The following is a 22,906-nucleotide window of genomic DNA, read 5'->3' as shown; positions in this document are numbered from 1 at the left end:
TCTGTCCCCCTTGGTGGGAGTGGAGGTGACCCCTCTATAAGGATCTACAGTCCATACACACCCAGCACAAGGCCGGGGTCACACTACCAGATGCTTCTCGGGGCTGCAGTTCCTCTGAGCTCCACAAGATGGTGATCTCACTTCTACCCAGACAGGAAGTCTCTATGGAAGACAGGAAGTGATGTCAGGTACAGACAGGAAGTGATGTCAGGTACAGACAGGAAGTGAGGTCAGGTATAGACGGGACATTCCATGTGGTACGAAGCAGAGAGGAGACGTTGTTGGAACTGTAGCAGAGGAGGTAATAAGATGTTATTTGTCTTCCATTCATTGAAGGACCCAGCCAGATCTTCATGAACAATGGGTTTTGTGTCGCCACCTGCAGGAGCAGGACTAGGATTGCCACCTTATCCCTTTTAAACCGAACACATATTAGTGACACGGGTTCTGAGGCTACTTAAAGTAATAATTAAACTCACTTAGCGCCTTATCTGCATTAAATCAGCCTCAGAACCCGTGTCACTAATATGTGTTTGGGTTTAACCTCTTGCCGTCCGCCTGCTGTTTATAAACGGCAGGACGGTGGCACTTCGGGGGCGAGTTGCCGTTTATACACGGCACCCGCCATTTCTAGCTGTGCGCACTCCCTGGGAGAACGCAGCACCGCGATCCAGTGCCCGCTGTGTCCTCCGGACACAGTGAAACACCGATCGTCGGACGGGACCTCTGTACGAGGTCCCGATCATGTGATCATTGATTGGCCAATCAGTGATCACATGCAAAGTAGTAAGCAAGATGTCACTTGTGACATCATTGCTTACTACGTGTGAAATCTGTGAATGATCACAGAGATCACATGGTACAGGGCTATTCACAACAGCCTTGTGTCAAGCTGTGACCAATCACAGCTCACTCAGTATTTCACAATGGCTGCAAGAATGCAGACAGAGAGAAAGAGAAATGATTGCTTTTGCATCCTATATGGGTGTAAAAGCAATCACTGTAAAAAAAAAAAAATCTTCATCACCCCCCACAAGTAGTACAGTGTCACCATGGTGACACTGTACTGCTAGGGTGACAGTATGTAAAAAAAAAAAACCATAAATAATAATATAAAAAAATGTAAAAAAAAAATATTTAAAAATTATAATGTTTGGTTATACACTAATTTGGCTTTTTTTTTTTTTTGCTAAAAATATAACGGAATACATTTTGGCCAAGATTTATGATGAAAGATCATTTATTTGCAAAAATTTATTAAGAAAAACACTTTTTTTCAAAATTTTTGGAATTTTCATTTACATAGCAAAAAAAATAAAAATCCCAGCGGTGAATAAATACCACCAAAATAAAGCTTAATCTGTCTCATAAAAATGGTAAAAAATTCATTTGGGTACAGTGTTGCATGACCGCGCAATTGTCATTCAAAGTGTGATAGCGCTGAAAGCTGAAAACTGCCCTGGACAGGAAGGGGGTAAAAGTGTCCGGTCTGGAAGTGGTTAAGAAAAACACTTTTTTTCAAAATTTTTGGACTTTTTCATTTACATAGCAAAAAAAATAAAAATCCCAGCGGTGAATAAATACCACCAAAATAAAGCTTTATCTGTTTCACAAAAATGGTAAAAAATTCATATGGGTACAGTGTTGCATGACCGCACAATTGTCATTCAAAGTGTGATAGCACTGAAAGCTGAAAATTGGCCTGGACAGGAAGGGGGTAAAAGTGTCCGGACTGGAAGGGGGGGAAAGTGTCCGGACTGGAAGGGGGGGAAAGTGTCCGGACTGGAAGGGGGGGAAAGTGTCCGGACTGGAAGGGGGGGAAAGTGTCCGGACTGGAAGTGGTTAAAGGGATGAGGTGGCAACCCTAAGCAGGACCCTAGGTACAACCAAAACTAAGAGCACACCCAAGAGGACGATCTCCAGCCAGTGGCCAAACCCCCCATCTCTAAGCCTCATTTTTTTTCCTAGCACTTAGGAGTGAGGAGCTAAGAATTTCTTTCTTTTTCTCTTCTGGTTGATGGATTTTGTTTCCATTTGATGGATTTCTTCATTGGTTGTCTTCAATGAATTGCGGTGTTGGGCGATAGGCCGGATACATATAGATTCGGGTAGTCCCCCCAGCACTGCCATCAAGCGCATGCAGTTCCCCGATATGGTGGGATTGGTTGTGATGACTCATAGAGTGACCTGTAGGGGGCTCGGCGGATGCTTACGATGGTCGGACTTGACCCTTTTGTCACAAAGTCACATTTCAGCTGACATCACCCAGATCATTGGAGGATCAGAGATGTTCATCCACCACTGGATGGAGGACTACAAGGTTTGCCTTGGTGGACAGGAGAAGGGACCACCTGTGTTCTGTACTGCGTTTAGGAAAATAAGGGATACTATTGAGCACCATCTCCCTAGTCTGTACATTGACAATGTGCATGCCCAAATACTTCTATCTATGTATCCATTCGGTCGTATCCGACCCTTGGCGATTGCATGGACCGTCACTCGTAAGCAACTTTTTCCATGAATTTTCTTAGCAATTATTTTTCCAGGTCTTTCCCCAACCCCTACCATGCAGGAGATCCCGCATGGCCAGGGATGAAACTAGGACAATTTAGACAGGAGCCAATTAACCTACCAGCATGTCTTTGGAATGTGGGAGGAAACCGGAGTACCCGGACGAAACCCACACAAGCACAGGGAGAACATGCAAACTCCATGCAGGAGGCGCCATGGTCGGGAATCAAACCCATAACCCATTTACTGCACGGCAGACGTGCTAACCACTAAGACACTGTGCCGCCCGCCCAAATACCTACAGGGGGCATAAAAGTAGTGTCTCGTTGTGTCCCCTCTTTGAGTGGTTTTCTGCCCCCCAGTCATTTTTCCTCTCGTGACACTTGGGGAGAAACTTGGCTTAGCTTCCAAGGTAACTACAAGTGTGGTGTGGGTGACTGTCCTTGTAGTCAATGAGTCCTCTTTCAAAGCATTGGACATCTACAGTCATTGGAAAAAAATTACAAAATGAAGAACTTCATAAGCTGTACTACCAAACATCTGATATACCTGGTCACATGTAAGGTTTTCAGTGTACAATATGTCGGTAGGATGATCCAGAGGTTCCGTGATCGCCTCCATGACCATATACACTCACCAGCCCCTTTATTAGGTCCACCTGTTCAATTGCTTGGTAACACAAATTGCTATTTAGCTAATCACATGGCAGCAACTTAATGCATTTAGGCATCTAGATGTGATGAAGACAACTTGCTGAAGTTTAAACCAAGCAACAGAATGGGGGGACTTTGAACGTGGCATGGTTGTTGGTGCCAGACGAGCTGGTCTGAATATTTCAAAAACGGCTGATCTACTGGGATTTTCCCGCACAACCATCTCTAGGGTTTACAAAGAATGGTCCAAAAAAAGAGAAAATTTCCAGTGATTGGCAGCTGTGTGGAGAAAAATGCCTTGGTGATGTCGGAGGAGAATGGGCACACTGGTTCCAGATGATAGACAACAGTATCTCAAATAAGCACTTGTTACAACCAAGGTGTGCAGAATACCATCTCTGAACGCACAACACGTCCAACCTTGAAGCAGATGGGCTACAGCAGCAGAAGACCACTCCGGGATCCACTCCTGTCAGCTAAGAACAGGAAACGGAAGCTACAATTCGCAGAAGCCTACCAAAATGGGACAATAGAAGATTGGAAAAATGTTGCCTGGTCAGAGTCTAGATTTCAGCTGCGACATTCAGATGGTAGGGTCAGAATTTGGCGTAAACAACATGAAAGTATGGATCCATCATGATTGTTCATGAATGTGTAGTTGACAAATGTGTGACACTATCAAGTCAATATGGACCAAAATCTCTGAGGAATGTTTCCAACACCTTGTTGAATCTATGCCACGAAGGCAGTTCTGATGGCAAAAGGGGGTCCAACCCGGTACTAACAAGGTGGACCTAATAAAGTGGCTGGTAAGTGTATACGATATCCTGAAAAATCACTCCACCAATGTAGTGAATCACTTTAATTATTTCAATACCGGGCAAATTTACACCTTCCTGCCCAGGCCAGTTTTCAGATTTCAGCGCTCTCACACTTTGAATGACAATTGCGCGGTCATACAACATTGTACCCAAACTAACATTTTATCATTTTCTGCACACAACTAGAGCTTTCTTTTGGTGGTATTTAATCACCACTGGGGTTTTTATTTTTTGCTAAATTACCAAAAAAAGACCAAAAATTTTGAAAAAAAAGTTTTTCTTTGTTTCTGTTATAAAAGTTTACAAATAAATAATTGTTCTTCATAAATTTAGGCCGAGATGTATTCTGCTACATGTCTTTGGTGAAAATAACCCAAATTAGGATGTATTATTTAGTTTGTAGGAAAGTTATAGAGTTCACAAACTATGGTATAGATCTGAATATTGATCAATCCTGAAGTACTGACGGCCAATCTAATTTCTTGAGGTCCAAGAATGTCAGGACAGTACAGATATCCCCAAATGTCAGGACAGTACAGATATCCCCCCAAATGTCAGGACAGTACAGATATCCCCCCAAATGTCAGGACAGTACAGATATCCCCCCAAATGTCAGGACAGTACAGATATCCCCCCAAATGTCAGGACAGTACAGATATCCCCCAAATGTCAGGACAGTACACATATCCCCCAAATGTCAGGACAGTACAGATATCCCCCAAATGTCAGGACAGTACAGATATCCCCCAAATGTCAGGACAGTACAGATATCCCCCAAATGTCAGGACAGTACAGATATCCCCCAAATGTCAGGAGAGGACAGATATCCCCCAAATGTCAGAACAGTACAGATATCCCCCAAATGTCAGAACAGTACAGATATCCCCCAAATGTCAGGACAGTACAGATATCCCCCAAATGTCAGAACAGTACAGATATCCCCCAAATGTCAGGACAGTACAGATATCCCCCAAATGTCAGGACGGTACAGATATCCCCCAAATGTCAGGAGAGGACAGATATCCCGCAAATGTCAGGACAGTACAGATATCCCCCAAATGTCAGGAGAGGACAGATATCCCCCAAATGTCAGGAGAGGACAGATATCCCCCAAATGTCAGGAGAGGACAGATATCCCCCAAATGTCAGGAGAGGACAGATATCCCCCAAATGTCAGGAGAGGACAGATATCCCCCAAATGTCAGAACAGTACAGATATCCCCCAAATGTCAGGACAGTACAGATATCCCCCAAATGTCAGTACAGTACAGATATCCCCCAAATGTCAGGACAGTACAGATATCCCCCAAATGTCAGGAGAGGACAGATATCCCCCAAATGTCAGGAGAGGACAGATATCCCCCAAATGACCCCTTTTTGCAGAGTAGACAGTCTGACGTACTTCATAAAAGGCATGGCGAGTTTTTTGAAGTTGTATTTTTTTTGTCATAATTTTTCGGAAAATTAAAAAATTAAAAAAATGAGTTTCACTATTTTTTTTTTACATACTGTCACCAGTGCAGTACAGCGTCATCATATAACTGGCATGGCGGTGATCAGGGACACTGAATGGTGACAGTATGAAAAAAAAAATATATATATATTTATTTTTTTTATTTTTTATTAAATTTCTTATTTTTTTTTAAGATTTTTTTTTTTTTTCATATTTCACTATGACCAAAGTAGTACAATATTACCATAGTAACATTGTACTACTTTGGGGAAGTGATCAGTATTTTTTTTTTTTTTACACAATTTGCTTATAGCAAAGAATTACTTTGCTATAAGCAAGCATTTACCTGAATGACATCGATTCATTCAGGGTTTTTTTTGTTTGTTTTTTTTGTGCTTAGCTGTGATTTGGCCACAGCTAATCACATGACATGTGCATGTGACCTGCTGTGACCATTCACAGCTAGACACTAGTATACAATGGATGGTATGAATGAAGCCATCCATTGTATACAACTGTCATGTGACCTGCTGTGATTGGTCACAGCAGGTCACATGGTACCGGCAACGGGGCCGATACTCAGATCTGTCATCGGCCGTGTCTGAGGTACACGGCCGGTGACAGATCGCGCCGCTGCACCGCTCTGCAGGAGCGCAATCTGCGCATGTGCGGGAGGACGCCATATGGCGTCCACCCGGAACGCTGATGACATTTGCCACCCGCCATTCAGCCATAGGGCGGGCGGCAAATGGTTAACAGTCAACATGGAGGTGACATCACGGCCTTGTCCATCCAAGCAGTGGAAAGGGTTAGGAAACCTTTTAGAGGAGGGGACAGATTCAGGTTGCTGTGCAAGCGTGAAGTATTTTAGATTTTTCTTTTATGTACTCAGATCCCAAATGGCTTGAATTATGAATGGGGTCTCACACATTTCTACCGATGAATCCACCTGCACAGTGCCTGGCTCTCCTGTTTCTTCTCATTCCATCTCTCCTCGTGTATCCATCCCATTTATATAAGTTTTTTTTATGAGTTTCATTCATGTATATTTTTTGTTGGATTACCATTATATTTTGCTATTTTTGGGACAATTTGGACACATCTGAGAAGGGGAATAGGATGCTCTACCTTTTTCTTCCCTTTTTTTTTTCTCTACTGCACATTATATCACTATCTGCTGGTATGGTGCCCAAGATCTGGAGATTAGTCAATGGTGATAATATAGTGCTGAACTCTAGACCAGGAGTGTGAAACACGATTTCATCGTGGGCCACATCTGCATTATGGTTGCCCTCAAAGGGCCAGTTGTATCTGTCAGACTAGGTGCCCAGAGTACTCCACCACCTGTTACATCATATGCCAAGAGATCCTCCACCCTCAGACGTCAGGAGTCCCTCACCCTCTCTTACAGCACAGTGAAGACCCCTTACCTTGTGCTGCTGCTGGGAAGAAGCTGGGAATCAGAAAGTGCAGGGTCTGGAGGAGGGCTGGAGTCTGCTGAATGCTGAAACCAGGGGAGGTAGAGACGAGGGGGTGCTGCAGTTGCACAGAGAGTTGCAGGATCTGTAGGAAGAGTTCTGGCCCCTCTGCTGCCGAGATGGGGAAGGGGGGCAGATTCGAGCTTCTCCGTGGCTACACGGAGAAGTGCAGGATCTGGCGGAGGAGTTTTGTTCTCCTTTCTGCTGCCAACTGCAGAGCCAAGTTGGGGGAAGAAACAAGGGGGGGTGCTGCACCTGCAGGAGAGGTGCAAGGGCCACGTGAAATGGGCTGGATATGGCCCACGGGCCTTGTGTTTGACACGTGTGCTCTAGAGTGCTGTTTGTTTTTACATGTTTGAGTATGTAACAATCTAGTTTCCTTTTTTTAGTATGTTTATATTGGATTATAAGTGTTACAAATCGTATCGTGTGGCAGTGGATTCAGATGGGATCCTTTACACAGCTTTTTTTTTTTTTCTTTTTTTTTTTATTCCATAACTTTTTAATACATTTGCAACTAAACACACAGTCTAAAAAACAAAGAAAGATCTAGCATACACTATATTGCCAAAAGTATTGGGCCGCCTGCCTTTCCACACGTATGAACTTTGATGGAATTCCAGTCTTAGTCCGTAGGGTTCAATATTGAGTTGGCCCCGCCCTTTGCAGCTATAACAGCTTCATTTCTTCTGGGAAGGCCGTCCACAAGGTTTAGGAGGGTGTCTATGGGAAGGTTGGACCATTCTTCCAGAAGCACATTTGTCAGGTCAGGCACTGATGTCGGGGAGGAGGCCTGGCTCACAGTCTCCACTCTAATTCATCCCAAAGGTGTTCTATGGGGTTGAGATCAGGATTCTGTGCAGGACAGTCAAGTTCCTCCACCCCAAACTGGCTCCTCCATGTCTTTATGGACCATGCTTTGTGCACTGGTGTGCAGTCATGTTGGAACAGGAAGGGGCCATCCCCAAACTCTTCCCACAAAGTTGGGAGCATGAAATTGTCCAAAAGTTCACCTTAATAGTTCCCTTCACTGGAACTAGGGGGCCAAGCCCAGCCCCTGAAAAACAACCCCACACCATAATCCCCCTGCCACCAAACTTTACACTTGGCACAATGCAGTCAGACAAGTACCGTTCTCCTGGCAACCGCCAAACCAAGACACATCCATCGGATTGCCAGAGAGAGAAGCATTATTGGTCACTCCAGAGAACACGTCTCCACTGCTCTAGAGTCCAGTGGCGGCGTGCTTTACACTACTGCCTTCGATGCTTCGCATTGCCATTGGTGATGTAAGGCTTGGATACAGCTGCTCGGCCATGGAAACCCATTCCATGAAGCTCTCTACACACTGTTGTTGGGCTCATCTGAAGGCCACACCAAGGTTGGAGGTCTTTAGCTATTGACTCTGCAGACAGTTGGTGACTTCTGCGCACTGTGCGCTTCAGCATGCGCTGACCCCGCTCTGTCATGTGACGTGGCCTACCACTTGGTGGCTGAGTTGCTGTTGTTCCCAGTTGCTTCCACTTTGTTATAATCCCACTAACAGTTGAGCGTGGAATATTTAGTAGCCAGGAAATGTCACGGATGGACTTATTGCACAGGTGGCAACCTATCACGGGACCACGCTTGGAGTCACTGAGCTCCTGAGAGCGACCCATTCTTTCACCAATGTTTGTAGAAGCAGTCTGCATGCCTAGGGGCTTGATTTTATAGACCTGTGACCATGGAGGGGATTGGAACACCTGAATCCAATGACTTGGAGGGCTGGGAGAAGACTTCTGGCAATATAGTGTATGAATTAATGCTCATGCCACTCAGTGAGTATATTTGTACATCAGTATATAGAGATGAAGAGTACCAATCAACCCATGTTTGCACGTTTTATCGAAAGATGAGCCAGAGGCATCTCTAATAGCTATAAGCCTTTCATATTGGTAATTAAGGTTTACTTGTGCAAGAACCTCCAGGGGTTTGGAGAAAGGTTACTTCTCCAGTGTCATTTACACAGATTCTTGTACACAGATGCCAGCTTTTCTATATAGCCAATTCAGCACTTCAGGGAGTTGACCTATCACTTGCTATTGCGTGTCAGCTGTATGTAACTTGTAATCCTTTCGCCGTGTTTGCACTTTTTTTGCACACGTTTAGAAAATCGTTTTAGGTCTGAAGATTACACAAACCTCCCAAAAATATATAATAACATGATATCTGAAAGCAGACACCCTAGAGCAGTGATGGCGAACCCGTGGCACGCGTGCCACAGCCGGCACGCCAAGCCTTATCTGTGGGCACGCCAGGAGAATACCGTATTTTTCGCTCCATAAGACGCACTTTTTTTCCCCCAAAAAAGGGGGGGAAATGTCAGTGCGTCTTATGGAGCGAATATAGAGCGGCCGGTCCGGTATTTCCACCGCCGCCGTGTCAGAATACCGGGCCGGCCGCTCAGCTCTGCAGTGGGACCTTACCTGTCCCTCTATCCAGCGGCGCGCTGTCTTCCCGGCTTCTGTAGTGTGCGTGACAGCCGGGTCCCAAGTGCGCATGCACAAGAAGCAGTGCTCTTTGTGAATGGTAAGGCGGTACCTGGGACACATGACAGATCCCAGAAGCCGCCGGACCAATCACAAAGCGCAGCGCTTCTCGCACATGCGCACTGGGCATCCGGCTGTCCGACGAGCGCCCACACTACAGAAGCCGGGAAGACAGCGCGCGGCTGGATAAAGGAACAGGTAAGATAAAAAAAAAACTCTGCGGAAGTAAGAGCGGGTACCTGTCAAATTCAGGTACCCGCTCCCCCCCTCCCCAAAGGTCAGCAGTCATCTGTACTGTCCGCAGTCTCTGGTCATCCCTGTGCTGTGTCCACGGTCTCTGGTCATCTCCTGTACTATGTCCGCAGTCTCTGGTCATCCCTGTACTGTGTCCGCAGTCTCTGACCCTCTCCTGTACTGTGTCCGCAGTCTCTGGTCATCTCCTGTACTGTGTCCGCAGTCTCTGGTCATCTCCTGTACTGTGTCCGCAGTCTCTGGTCATCTCCTGTACTGTGTCCGCAGTCTCTGGTCATCTCCTGTACTGTGTCCGCAGTCTCTGGTCATCCCCTGTACTGTGTCCGCAGTCTCTGGTCATCTCCTGTACTGTCCGCAGTCTCTGGTCATCCCTGTACTGTCCGCAGTCTCTGGTCATCCCCTGTACTGTCCGCAGTCTCTGGTCATCTCCTGTACTGTGTCCGCAGTCTCTGGTCATCTCCTGTACTGTGTCCGCAGTCTCTGGTCATCTCCTGTACTGTGTCCGCAGTCTCTGGTCATCCATGTACTATGTCCGCAGTCTCTGGTCATCTCCTGTACTGTGTCCGCAGTCTCTGGTCATCCCTGTACTGTGTCCGCAGTCTCTGGTCATCCCTGTACTGTGTCCGCAGTCTCTGGTCATCCCTGTACTGTGTCCACAGTCTCTGGTCATCTCCTGTACTGTGTCCGCAGTCTCTGGTCATCCCTGTACTGTGTCCGCAGTCTCTGGTCATCCCTGTACTGTGTCCACAGTCTCTGGTCATCTCCTGTACTGTGTCCGCAGTCTCTGGTCATCCCTGTACCGTGTCCGCAGTCTCTGGTCATCCCTGTACCGTGTCCGCAGTCTCTGGTCATCCCTGTACCGTGTCCACAGTCTCTGGTCATCCCTGTACCGTGTCCGCAGTCTCTGGTCATCCCTGTACCGTGTCCGCAGTCTCTGGTCATCCCTGTACCGTGTCCGCAGTCTCTGGTCATCCCTGTACCGTGTCCGCAGTCTCTGGTCATCTCCTGTACCGTGTCCGCAGTCTCTGGTCATCCCTGTACTGTGTCCGCAGTCTCTGGTCATCCCTGTACTGTGTCCGCAGTCTCTGGTCATCCCTGTACTGTGTCCGCAGTCTCTGGTCATCCCTGTACTGTGTCCGCAGTCTCTGGTCATCCCTGTACTGTGTCCGCAGTCTCTGGTCATCCCTGTACTGTGTCCGCAGTCTCTGGTCATCCTTGTACTGTGTCCGCAGTCTCTGGTCATCCCTGTACTGTGTCCGCAGTCTCTGGTCATCCCTGTACTGTGTCCGCAGTCTCTGGTCATCCCTGTACTGTGTCCGCAGTCTCTGGTCATCCCTGTACTGTGTCCGCAGTCTCTGGTCATCCCTGTACTGTGTCCGCAGTCTCTGGTCATCCCTGTACTGTGTCCGCAGTCTCTGGTCATCCCTGTACTGTGTCCGCAGTCTCTGGTCATCCCTGTACTGTGTCCGCAGTCTCTGGTCATCCCTGTACTGTGTCCGCAGTCTCTGGTCATCCCTGTACTGTGTCCGCAGTCTCTGGTCATCCCTGTACTGTGTCCGCAGTCTCTGGTCATCCCTGTACTGTGTCCGCAGTCTCTGGTCATCCCTGTACTGTGTCCGCAGTCTCTGGTCATCCCTGTACTGTGTCCGCAGTCTCTGGTCATCCCTGTACTGTGTCCGCAGTCTCTGGTCATCCCTGTACTGTCCGCAGTCTCTGGTCATCTCCTGTACTGTGTCCGCAGTCTCTGGTCATCCCTGTACTGTCCGCAGTCTCTGGTCATCCCTGTACTGTCCGCAGTCTCTGGTCATCCCTGTACTGTTAATTAGTTTGCACTACTGTACGAGTTGTTTTTTCTAAACCAAAAGCTCGATATTCAGGTTTCATTGCAGTGTTGGCACTTTGAAAGAAATAAGTTGGTTTTGGGTTGCAGTTTGGGCACTCGGGCTCAAAAAGGTTCGCCATCACTGCCCTAGAGAATAAAATAGTGGTAGCTCCAATGTTTTTATGTCACGCTATATAACCGCAAAGGTCTAGGAAACACAAAGTTACAGTAAAAAACACAATAAGGTGATTTAGGGCAATGAAACGCAATAAATTACCCAAATTTTGGGTAAAATATGAATGATGAGGGTGCGCCGAGTAAATAGATACCCAACATGCCAAACCTTAAATTTGTGTGTACCCATGAAATGGCGACAAACCTCAGTACCCTATATTTGCTATACAAGTGAAGGGATGGACGCTGCTCAGCTGACCCCAGGAGTCCAATGTTAAGGAATGGCCTCAACTGCCGTATAGGCCACACCCTCTGACATGTTTCACCCCGCCCACTGGGGATTGGTCATAGAGGTCATATATTTGCTGAGGGCAATGCTTCAAAAGCCTCCCTACAGGTCATCAGTATAGTGTTATGGAGGAAGTCTGGTGCTAGAATTATTGCTCTCACTCCGGCATGAGCAGTGTATTGCAATAGACAATTTCACTTATAGGCGCCCCCAACACTTGCGTTTACATTCGCACATGTGGGGGGGGCATTTCTTGGGATTTTATGTGCTTGAGTGTAACTTTATTTTTTACCCACCATGTCAGCCCCAGGCCTGCAGATGGGCAAGCGGTGCCTGGAATACATGTTGGGGGGCACCGGGACTGGGTGAGGGGGTGACTATCGGGCAGCAGTGCAGCCTCTCAACTGCTTCCACCTGAAAGGCAGGAGTCTTCTTGTCTGTTTTAGACACAATCCCAGTGGCTGCAGCTCTCTGGTCCCTACGGTGTACTTCAAGGGATGAGTGTGTATCCTGGAAAGACACTCCCTATCTGTCATCCATGACCAAGTCATGGATGACAACGTCTTTAACCTTTGACATTTTTTCCTGTTTGAACTGGGCAGACCCACTAGCAGGTGCACTCTTCTGCCAGAGTCTGCGTCCAATGAGCTGGAGGGTTTGAAGTCTCTTCTCTTGGATCAGGAGACCTCCAAGATGGATGTCTCTCCTCCTGCTTCAGAAAAGAAGAGCAACCGGCAACCACTTGGGTGCACAAGAAGCAGCTGGCCTTGCATCTTATCACGGCAGTCCAGGACACTAAAGATAGAGGATTCCCTGTTTACTTTGATGGATCCCCAGGTTCCCTGTGGGACTCTCAAGCAAAAAAGTTCTGTAAACGTTTTCCGTATGACACCTTTTTTGATTATCTACAAGACTTGGTCATATCTAGCTAAGTAATTTCACCTTGCCTAAACGTTTATCTGTGTGCTGTCCTTTTGAGGAGTCTTTTGTCAAAAAGTGGTCTACTCCAATAGTAGCCCATCTTAGTTCGAGACTGATTAAAGCCACTATCATTCTGTCTGAGGAATCCCCCTCTTATGGGAACAAGAAGGTGGAAAGCACTTCATGTTCTATATATGTAATTTCAGGCACCTCAAACTGTCCAATCTTTTCTTCTGCCCTGGTTTCCCAGACGCTAACTGTCAGGGATGAGGGTGTGACCAGAAGTGTGTGGACTGACACAGGGAAACGTAGGCTTCAGATATAGTAAATAATATAATTTATTGAGACTAACAATACAAATATAAACGCAGTGCACCAAACCCCAAGCTAACACCAATACATACAACAAGGTGAAACAAACCCAAACCTAAACTGATATAGATACACAGGTACATACACATATAGAGCACAACGTAGTCAGGCAGGCCGGGTCGATAACTATCGGGCAGGTAGGTACAGGAGGAGCAGGCGGAGAGAATGGTCAGGGTCACAAGCCAGGGATCAAACAGGACAAGTCAGCAGAGGTCAGGATCAGGCAGGGTCGGCAACAAGTCAGGCAGAAACAGGACCAGGAATGCAGGTTACAAGATACAGGGGCCCATGGAAAAACACACACCAAGGCACAGACTGCAGGTCTGGCCATCCCTTAAATCAGTGTTTCTCAACTCCAGTCCTCATGGACCCCCAACAGGTCATGTTTTCAGGATTTCCCTCAGATGAAACAGCTGTGGTAATTACTAAGGCAGTGAAACTGATCAAATCACCTGTGCAAAATAATGGAAATCCTGAAAACATGACCTGTTGGGGGTCCATGAGGACTGGAGTTGAGAAACACTGTCTTAAATACACCACCTGCAATCAGCCCCAGGTGATGGCTAATTGCCGAAGTGAACCTCTGGTTGTTGAGAGCACCCGCTGGCCAGCCCTGGTACTGCAGCCCACAAGGCAGGTGAGTCCCACCACTATTGGCAAGTCCATTCCTGACACTAACTAAATGGGCAAAGTTATTGTGCCAGGGGCTAGCTTTGGAGTAAGTCTCCACTGCTATTCTGAATTGGCAGATCAGGTGGTTCAAGGTTTGCAGTACTTGAGTAATGCAACCCTGGCTTCTGGCCATCTGGTCTTTCATCTGATGGTTTCCACTGTTTTGTGGTGTCTGCTCAAGTGCTGGAACGCAGAACAGATGTCCAAAGAGGTTCAGACTGAAATGTCCTATGCAGGCAATCATTTTTTTTAGTCGCTTATCAAGAACATCACAGGTGGCATGAGTACCTTTCTACCTCAGTCCCGCAAAAATAAGAACACCCAGCAGATTTCTGGACCTTCTTTCTCTGCACAAAAACATATTTTTCATGGCCAAGTCTCCTTTCAAAGGACAAGGCCTGAACGCCTCCCATCACTCCTGACCCAAGTGCACCTGGCAGCCCAAAGCTTCCAAGAAGCCCACTTTCGCATGAAGGTATGCCCCACCTTGCCATTCCAAGATAGAGGGACGTTGTCAGGAATGGATTCACCACTGGTGGTGGGACTCGCCTGTTGTGTGGGCTGCAGTACCAGGGCTGGCCAGCGGGTGCTCTCAGCAGCCAGAAGCTCACTCCTGCAGTCAGCCATCAGCTGAAGCTGATTGCAGGAGGTGTGTTTAAGCAGGACCAGGCCTGTGATCAGGGCCTTGGTGTATTGTTTCCTATGAGCCCCTGTACCGTGTATCCTGTGTTCCTGTTATGCTGACTATCTGATTTGTTGCCGACCCTGCCTGATCCTGACCTCTGCTGACTTCTCCTGCTTGATCCCTGGCTTGCCTGACCATCCTTCTGCCTGATCTTCTGTACCATGCTGTCCGTGAGTTACTGAACCCGGCTTGTGACTCTGACTCTTCTCTGCCTGCTCCTCCGGTACCTCACTGCCCGCACGTTGCTGACCTGGCCTACCTGACGCTACCCAGATGATCCATCCATCCCGCACGGATCTGTCCCTGTTACCAGGTCTGCCAGCCTCTTCACGTCAGGCTTTCCCACGGTACATACCCTCGGCGGACCCCTCTACCACAGTTGGGTGCACTCAGGGGCCGTGACCTGGTCTCAGTCCTGCGCCAAGTCCATTCCCACCATCAGGGGCTCTGGTGGGAAGGCAGACTGGAGCTTAGACTCCGCGCCCTGGGGAATCCCGTTCTGTGGGTACTAGAGATCCCGCCGGGCGGTGCCTGACAGTACCTGACGGCCTGCCTGACCATTCCACCTCTCCAGCCCTGACTACGCCTGTGTTCCTGAAGCCTGCTACTTCCCTGTGTCAGTCCACACATTTCTGGTCATACCCGGATCCCTAACAGACGTCTTCTGTTCTTTTGTGGATTGCTGTCTCTCTCTCATCTCAGGCAAATAGATTCTGGAAGTGGTCTCATCCATTTTCAAAATAGAGTTTCAGCGCTTCCCTCCAAACTATTTCTTTCCTTCCCACTTTCACCTTTTCCCACAGCATTGACCAAATGTCATTCAGTGGTTCAAGGGCCCTAGGATCAGGGAGTAATTGCCCTACTTCCACCCTCCAAAAAGTTCAGGGTCCTCTATTCCAATTTGATTAGTTTCCAAAAAGTACAGCATATGTCCAGTTCTAGACTTAGTCTTTGATTGCCATTCTAAAAGAGTGCACATTTTTGATGGAGTTGATGCTCTTATTTGTAGTTTCTCTACACCAAGGAGATGTTTTGGCCTCCATCGACATAAAGGATGCTTACCTTCACATTCCCATTTGCTGGAATCACCAATGGTTCCTCTGGTTCACATTGCGGGACCTTCAATACCAATTTGTAACCCTCCGCGTTGTCCATGCCATTTTCAAATGTGACAGCAGGTGCAGGGAGATAACCCTCGCCTGCTCTCACAGGGAAGGGGGCTCCGGTGGTGGGATGTTAGTGAGTAGGAACATGTTACACCCTAAATATGGGGTAACATATAACATGTTCCTAAAGGTGAACCTATCCTTTGTAGATCATTGATGCCAGCTGATAGAAATTGTTCAAGGAACAACTAGAAACCTTTGGAGGACCCCTGGCTGAGACAGGCTGGACTAAGCAGTCATATATTTCTGTCCCCCTTGGTGGGAGTGGAGGTGACCCATCTATGAGGATCTACAGTCCATACACACAGCACAAGGCCGGGGTCACACTATGAGATGAGCAGCACAGTGGCTAAATGGTTAGCACTTCCCCCTGGCAGTACTAGGGTTTCTGGTTCGAATCCCAACCGGGGCACCACCTGCCTGGAGTTTGCATGTTCTCCTTGTGCGTGCGTGGGTTTCCTCCTCCCACACTCCAAAGACATGCTGGTAGGTTAATTGGCTCCTGTCTAAATTGTCCCTAGTATTTGTATGTATGAATGTGAGTTAGGGACCTTAGATTGTACACCCCTTGAGGGTTAGGGACTGATGTGAATGTACAATATATATGTAAAGCGCTGCGTAAATTGATGGTGCTATATAAGTACCTGAAACAAATAAATACATTTCTCGGGGCTGCAGTTCCTCTGAGCTCCACAAGGTTGTGATGTCACTCCTACCCAGACAGGAAGTCTCTATGGAAGACAGGAAGTGATGTCAGGTACAGATAGGAAGTTCCGGGTGAGAGGTGAGTCGGGAGGAAGTAGAGAGGAGACTTTGGTGGAAGTGGCAGCAGAGGAGGTAATAAGATGTTATTTCCTATTTACACCCAGTAACCCCCCCCCCCCCGTCATGTCCGTCCTCTTCCTCCATAGTCACGTCCGTCCTCTTCCTCCATAGTCGCGTCCGTCCTCTTCCTCCATAGTCGCGTCCGTCCTCTTCCTCCATAGTCGCGTCCTTCCTCTTCCTCCATAGTCGCGTCCTTCCTCTTCCTCCATAGTCGCGTCCTTCCTCTTCCTCCATAGTCGCGTCCGTCCTCTTCCTCCATAGGCGCGTCCGTCCTCTTCCTCCATAGGCGCGTCCGTCCTCTTCCTCCACGGTCGCGTCCGTCCTCTTCCTCCACGGTCGCGTCCGTCCTCTTACTCCACGGTCGCGTCCGTCCTCTTCCTCCACGATCGCGTCCGTCCTCTTCCTCCACGGTCGCGTCCGTCCTCTTCCTCCACGGTCGCGTCCGTCCTCTTCCTCCACGGTCGCGTCCGTCCTCTTCCTCCACAGTCGCGTCCGTCCTCTTCCTCCACGGTCGCGTCCGTCCTCTTCCCCCACGGTCGCGTCCGTCCTCTTCCCCCACGGTCGCGTCCGTCCTCTTCCCCCACGGTCGCGTCCGTCCTCTTCCCCCACAGTCACGTCCGTCAGATTAACCCAGATTAACCCCTTCAGGGGCACAACATTCCCCCACTTCCGGGGCCGGAACATTCTCTGCTTTCTGGAGATGTCTCTTTTCCCCACCAATCACCTTCTCACCTCATTAGTCTATACTAACGGATTATATGACTTTTATCAGTGTCGGGGGATGGGGGGTTATTTAGGGGGATTGGAATATGTATGTCTTTATTTTATAAGATTCAACTAGGAGGAAAGAGAAAAATGTCATTTGTAGTAAATATCCTGAAAACAAATGTTTCCATAATGATCCCAGTCTCAGATATTCATCCTGAAATGTGATCAGTAAAGTCTCCGGAGAACACGGAGATCACAGGGATAGGATGTGTCCTGGCAAAGCCCAAAGACAACGTTCATCTATCTATACACAAGCCGCAAGCTGTCACAGCTGGGTGTCCACACTGAATATACCAACGCCTGGAACACAGGACAGCTGGTGAAACGGGCTGCAGGGGCAACACAGGATCGTGGGACAGGTAAGTGGCTGTTTTTTTAAAAGTCAGAAGCAACAGTTTTTGTAGCTGCTGATTTTTATTTTTTGTACAGTGTGAGTGGAACTCGGCTTTAAACTAGCAATTACACAGTCATGCAGCACTGTATCCAAATTAAATTTCTATAATTTTTTCACACAAATACAGCTTTCTTATGGTTGTATTTGATCACCACTGGGGTTTTTTTTTTGCTATATAAATAAAAGTACCTAAAATTTTGAAGAAAACACATTTTTCTTAGTTTTTGTTAAACAAAAAAATCTTTCTTCATAATGTATTCTGCTACATTTCTTTGGTAAAAGTAATCCAGATCAGTGGATATTATTTGGTCTGTATGAAAGTTAGAGTCTGCAAACTATGGGATATATATCTGAAAATCGATCAGTCCTAATGCACTGACTGCCGATCTCATTTCTTGAGGACCTAAAATGTCAGGACAGTACAGACAATTCCCAAATGACCACTTTTTGGAACCGGTGACGTACAACATCATCATATGACTGGTGTAGAGGGGGATCGGAGATACTGACTGGTGACCGCATGTACAAAAAAAAAGTTTTGTATGCAATTTTTTAAACTTTTCTTTTACTGTTGTTTTTTATTTATTTTTTTTTTTAACATACTGTCATCAGAGTAGTTAGTAGTGACACTGTTCTACTCTGCGGGTTCAGGGGTTTTGTGATTGCTGTTATTTTCACTGTAACCGCAATCGTTTGAACTGCCATGAAAGGATTTAATTCATAACAGCTGTGCTTCCTCTAGTAATTCTGTGATTGGCCCACAGCTATCACATGGTACAGTATGCTGTGATTGACCCAGGTGCTTTGTGATAGCCGTGGGCCAATCACAGCATCAGTGTAAGATTTGCAGCTGTTATAAATGAAATTAATTCATAATAGCTTTGTTGACATTGTGATAATGTGATCACAGCGATCACTTGACCCTCGAGCTGGAATGGACTCGCCAGTGGTGGTGGGACTCGCCTGCCTTGTGGGCTGCAGTACCAGGGCTAGCCAGCGGGTGCTCTCAGCAACCAGAAGCTCACTCCTGCAATTAGCCATCACCTGAGGCTGATTGCAGGAGGTGTATTTAAGGAATGACCAGACCTGCAGTCAGTGCCTTGTTGTACTGTTTCGCCTGGCCCCAGTATCCTGATCCTGCTTGCTTCTACCTTGATTCTGCACGAATTCTGCCTGTACTGACCTCGTCTAGTCCTGACCACTCTCCCGCCTGCTGCTGGTACCTTGTTTGCCCATTTGCTACCGACCCGGCCTGCCTGACTACATTTAGTGTTGTATGTATGGTTGTTTGTTGGAGGTTTGGTTTGTTGCACTGTATTATGTTTTGCACTGCGTTTATGTATTGTTAGGCTTAATAAATTGTATTGTTATACTATACCGGAAGCCTGCGTTTCCCTGTGTCAGTCCACACACTTCTGGTCATACCCAGATTCCTGACATGCTCAATGTGACTGGGTACTGGTAGCTGTAATCCGCTGTGTCCCATGGACACAGCAGTTATGGGAGCAGAAGCCATGCCAGTGCTCATCAACAATAATTTTTAGGTTGCTGAGCCTGGCCTTGCCGCCCATCCACAGTAAAAGTACTGTGGGCAAGCGGTTAAAAAGTATCCTGTTCTCTATATATTGCTTCCTACAGTATGTGTGAAAATACTACAGTTCCTGCCAGTCCCTCTGCTTCCCTATAAAAAAAACTGACCACACTAGGCATGAGGCCAATTCTCTAGCTGAGTTGGAAACTCAGTGTGCTCTCCTCCAATGATCAGATTTGTCCTGTGCTCTCCTCCAATGATCAGATTTGTTCTGTTCTCTCCTCCAATGATCAGATTTGTCCTGTGCTCTCCTCCAATGATCAGATTTGTTCTGTTCTCTCCTCCAATGATCAGATTTGTTCTGTTCTCTCCTCCAATGATCAGATTTGTCCTGTGCTCTCCTCCAATGATCAGATTTGTTCTGTTCTCTCCTCCAATGATCAGATTTGTCCTGTGCTCTCCTCCAATGATCAGATTTGTCCTGTGCTCTCCTCCAATGATCAGATTTGTCCTGTGCTCTCCTCCAATGATCAGATTTGTCCTGTGCTCTCCTCCAATGATCAGATTTGTCCTGTGCTCTCCTCCAATGATCAGATTTGTTCTGTGCTCTCCTCCAATGATCAGATTTGTTCTGTGCTCTCCTCCAATGATCAGATTTGTTCTGTGCTCTCCTCCAATGATCAGATTTGTTCTGTGCTCTCCTCCAATGATCGGATTTGTCCTGTGCTCTCCTCCAATGATCAGATTTGTTCTGTTCTCTCCTCCAATGATCAGATTTGTCCTGTGCTCTCCTCCAATGATAGGATTTGTCCTGTGCTCTCCTCCAATGATCAGATTTGTTCTGTGCTCTCCTCCAATGATCAGATTTGTCCTGTGCTCTCCTCCAATGATCAGATTTGTCCTGTGCTCTCCTCCAATGATTAGATTTGTCTTGTGCTCTCCTCCAATGATCAGATTTGTCCTGTGCTCTCCTCCAATGATCAGATTTGTCCTGTGCTCTCCTCCAATGATCAGATTTGTTCTGTGCTCTCCTCCAATGATCAGATTTGTCCTGTGCTCTCCTCCAATGATCAGATTTGTTCTGTTCTCTCCTCCAATGATCAGATTTGTCCTGTGCTCTCCTCCAATGATAGGATTTGTCCTGTGCTCTCCTCCAATGATCAGATTTGTTCTGTGCTCTCCTCCAATGATCAGATTTGTCCTGTGCTCTCCTCCAATGATCAGATTTGTCCTGTGCTCTCCTCCAATGATTAGATTTGTCTTGTGCTCTCCTCCAATGATCAGATTTGTCCTGTGCTCTCCTCCAATGATCAGATTTGTCCTGTGCTCTCCTCCAATGATCAGATTTGTCCTGTGCTCTCCTCCAATGATCAGATTTGTCCTGTGCTCTCCTGAATGATCAGATTTGTCCTGTGCTCTCCTGAATGATCAGATTTGTCCTGTGCTCTCCTCCAATGATCAGATTTGTCCTGTGCTCTCCTCCAATGATCAGATTTGTCCTGTGCTCTCCTCCAATGATCAGATTTGTCCTGTGCTCTCCTGAATGATCAGATTTGTCCTGTGCTCTTGAATGATCAGATTTGTCCTGTGCTCTCCTCCAATGATCAGATTTGTTCTGTTCTCTCCTCCAATGATCAGATTTGTCCTGTGCTCTCCTCCAATGATCAGATTTGTCCTGTGCTCTCCTCCAATGATCAGATTTGTCCTGTGCTCTCCTCCAATGATCAGATTTGTCCTGTGCTCTCCTCCAATGATCAGATTTGTTCTGTGCTCTCCTCCAATGATCAGATTTGTTCTGTGCTCTCCTCCAATGATCAGATTTGTTCTGTGCTCTCCTCCAATGATCAGATTTGTCCTGTGCTCTCCTCCAATGATCAGATTTGTTCTGTTCTCTCCTCCAATGATCAGATTTGTCCTGTGCTCTCCTCCAATGATCAGATTTGTCTTGTGCTCTCCTCCAATGATCAGATTTGTCCTGTGCTCTCCTCCAATGATTAGATTTGTCTTGTGCTCTCCTCCAATGATCAGATTTGTCCTGTGCTCTCCTCCAATGATCAGATTTGTCCTGTGCTCTCCTCCAATGATTAGATTTGTCCTGTGCTCTCCTCCAATGATCAGATTTGTCCTGTGCTCTCCTGAATGATCAGATTTGTCCTGTGCTCTCCTGAATGATCAGATTTGTCCTATGCTCTCCTCCAATGATCCGATTTGTCCTGTGCTCTCCTCCAATGATCAGATTTGTCCTGTGCTCTCCTCCAATGATCAGATTTGTCCTGAACACCCCCCACCCGCACAGCCAATCGCTGGGAATGTCAGTGTGCTGCTATTTCTCCTACCCCACCTCTCTGAGCTCTTTATGCAGCTGATAACAGAGGGTATGTGATCACTTATAAAAAGAAAAGGGAAACAAATGTTTATAATGTTTTTTTTATATCTATACACAAATGGTTTGCCTCTCATTTCTATTTTAAACTGAGTTTTTTTTTTTTACAAGGTGAGGGTTTACATATACTTTAAGATTTATACACAGCATGTTTGTTACAGTGAATGTTTTATTATGCATACAGAGTGGAGACATCAAGAAATATAATATTGTTAAAGAAGAGTTTAAAGAGGAGGATGATGACTATACTGTGATGAAGAAGCTTTCTGAAGGACACAAGAATCACTACAAGGAAATCACGATGGAGCCACCTAATACCAGGAACCCACCAGAGAGATGTCCCCGTCCTCTGTATTCCCGGGATTCCACACAGGAAGGTCACACCATTCCACACCGCTACAAGGTTGGTGGGATGGAGTATGTGGAACATGGGTTCAAGGAGAAGATGTCTGGATTTTTTTTTATGTGATGTTACGATATTAATGCATATATTTTACAGATGATATTTTCTCTCCATCTCTTGGTTTAGGGTGAAGATCTGATAGATATAAAAGTTGAGGTTAAATCAGAAGAAGAAGAGGCGTATGTGAGGGATGATCAGCAGTCTATGGAGGAGGATGGAATAACGGGGACATTTATAGAGGAGGACACTCCTACAGAGATCAGCACAGGTGGGTCATAAACACTAAATCCATTCCTCCACCCATACTGCTCACTGATTGGTCCAGAGTAGGGCGGGGGCTGGGCAGGGTGGATTTGATTGAAATCAAGTTTAAATCACTTTTTGCTGGCTGATAGATAAAAAGTGGGAAATTTGAGTGGAGAGTGAAAAACAGTTTTACTCTTGACTGCTGCTGATTGGTGGTGCTTGTAGTTGTTTTATTTTCTTCTTTGGGTCTTGCTAAAAGCTTTTACTTTTTTAAATCACTTTTTCTTTCACTTTTTAAATAGCATTTTTTTTCTTCTTTTCCTTGCCTTCCTTCAGTCTGCTAATTAAGGGGAGGGGTTAATTGGTCACCAGTGCTCCAGGTACTATATAACTTGCTGTAGAGCTCACTCTGAGCTTGCCTGTATTTTGCTTGCTGGATCTTTGATCAAGTGGACATTTGATTAAGTGGATCTAAAAAACTGGAAAACAGGAGATTATAACAGGAGTTTACTAACTTGTTAGTGACATCTGATATTTCCTATTACTATTGTAACTGGGA

At 46.6% G+C, this 22,906-nt stretch overlaps 2 protein-coding genes across 2 annotated transcripts in view; both read left to right on the top strand.

Annotated features, from left to right (window-relative positions):
• Window positions 1-22,906, top strand: part of LOC149429913 (uncharacterized) — a 195,738-nt gene that overhangs the window by 157,413 nt on the left and 15,419 nt on the right.
• LOC149429914 (uncharacterized) lies at window positions 225-22,517 on the top strand. Its single transcript, XM_089666390.1, has 3 exons — window positions 225-301; window positions 21,883-22,101; window positions 22,228-22,517. The coding sequence occupies exons 2-3, from the start codon at window positions 21,952-21,954 to the stop codon at window positions 22,378-22,380; spliced, it is 303 nt and encodes a 100-aa protein (XP_089522516.1). The 5' UTR covers window positions 225-301; window positions 21,883-21,951; the 3' UTR covers window positions 22,381-22,517.

Source organism: Staurois parvus, unplaced genomic scaffold (genome assembly GCF_062004578.1).
Source record: "Staurois parvus isolate SC_StPar_1 unplaced genomic scaffold, SC_StPar_1.0 ptg002686l, whole genome shotgun sequence".
NCBI lineage: Eukaryota > Metazoa > Chordata > Amphibia > Anura > Ranidae > Staurois > Staurois parvus.
Note: the sequence above shows the minus strand (reverse complement) of the source record. Positions and strands in the feature narration are given on the sequence as shown.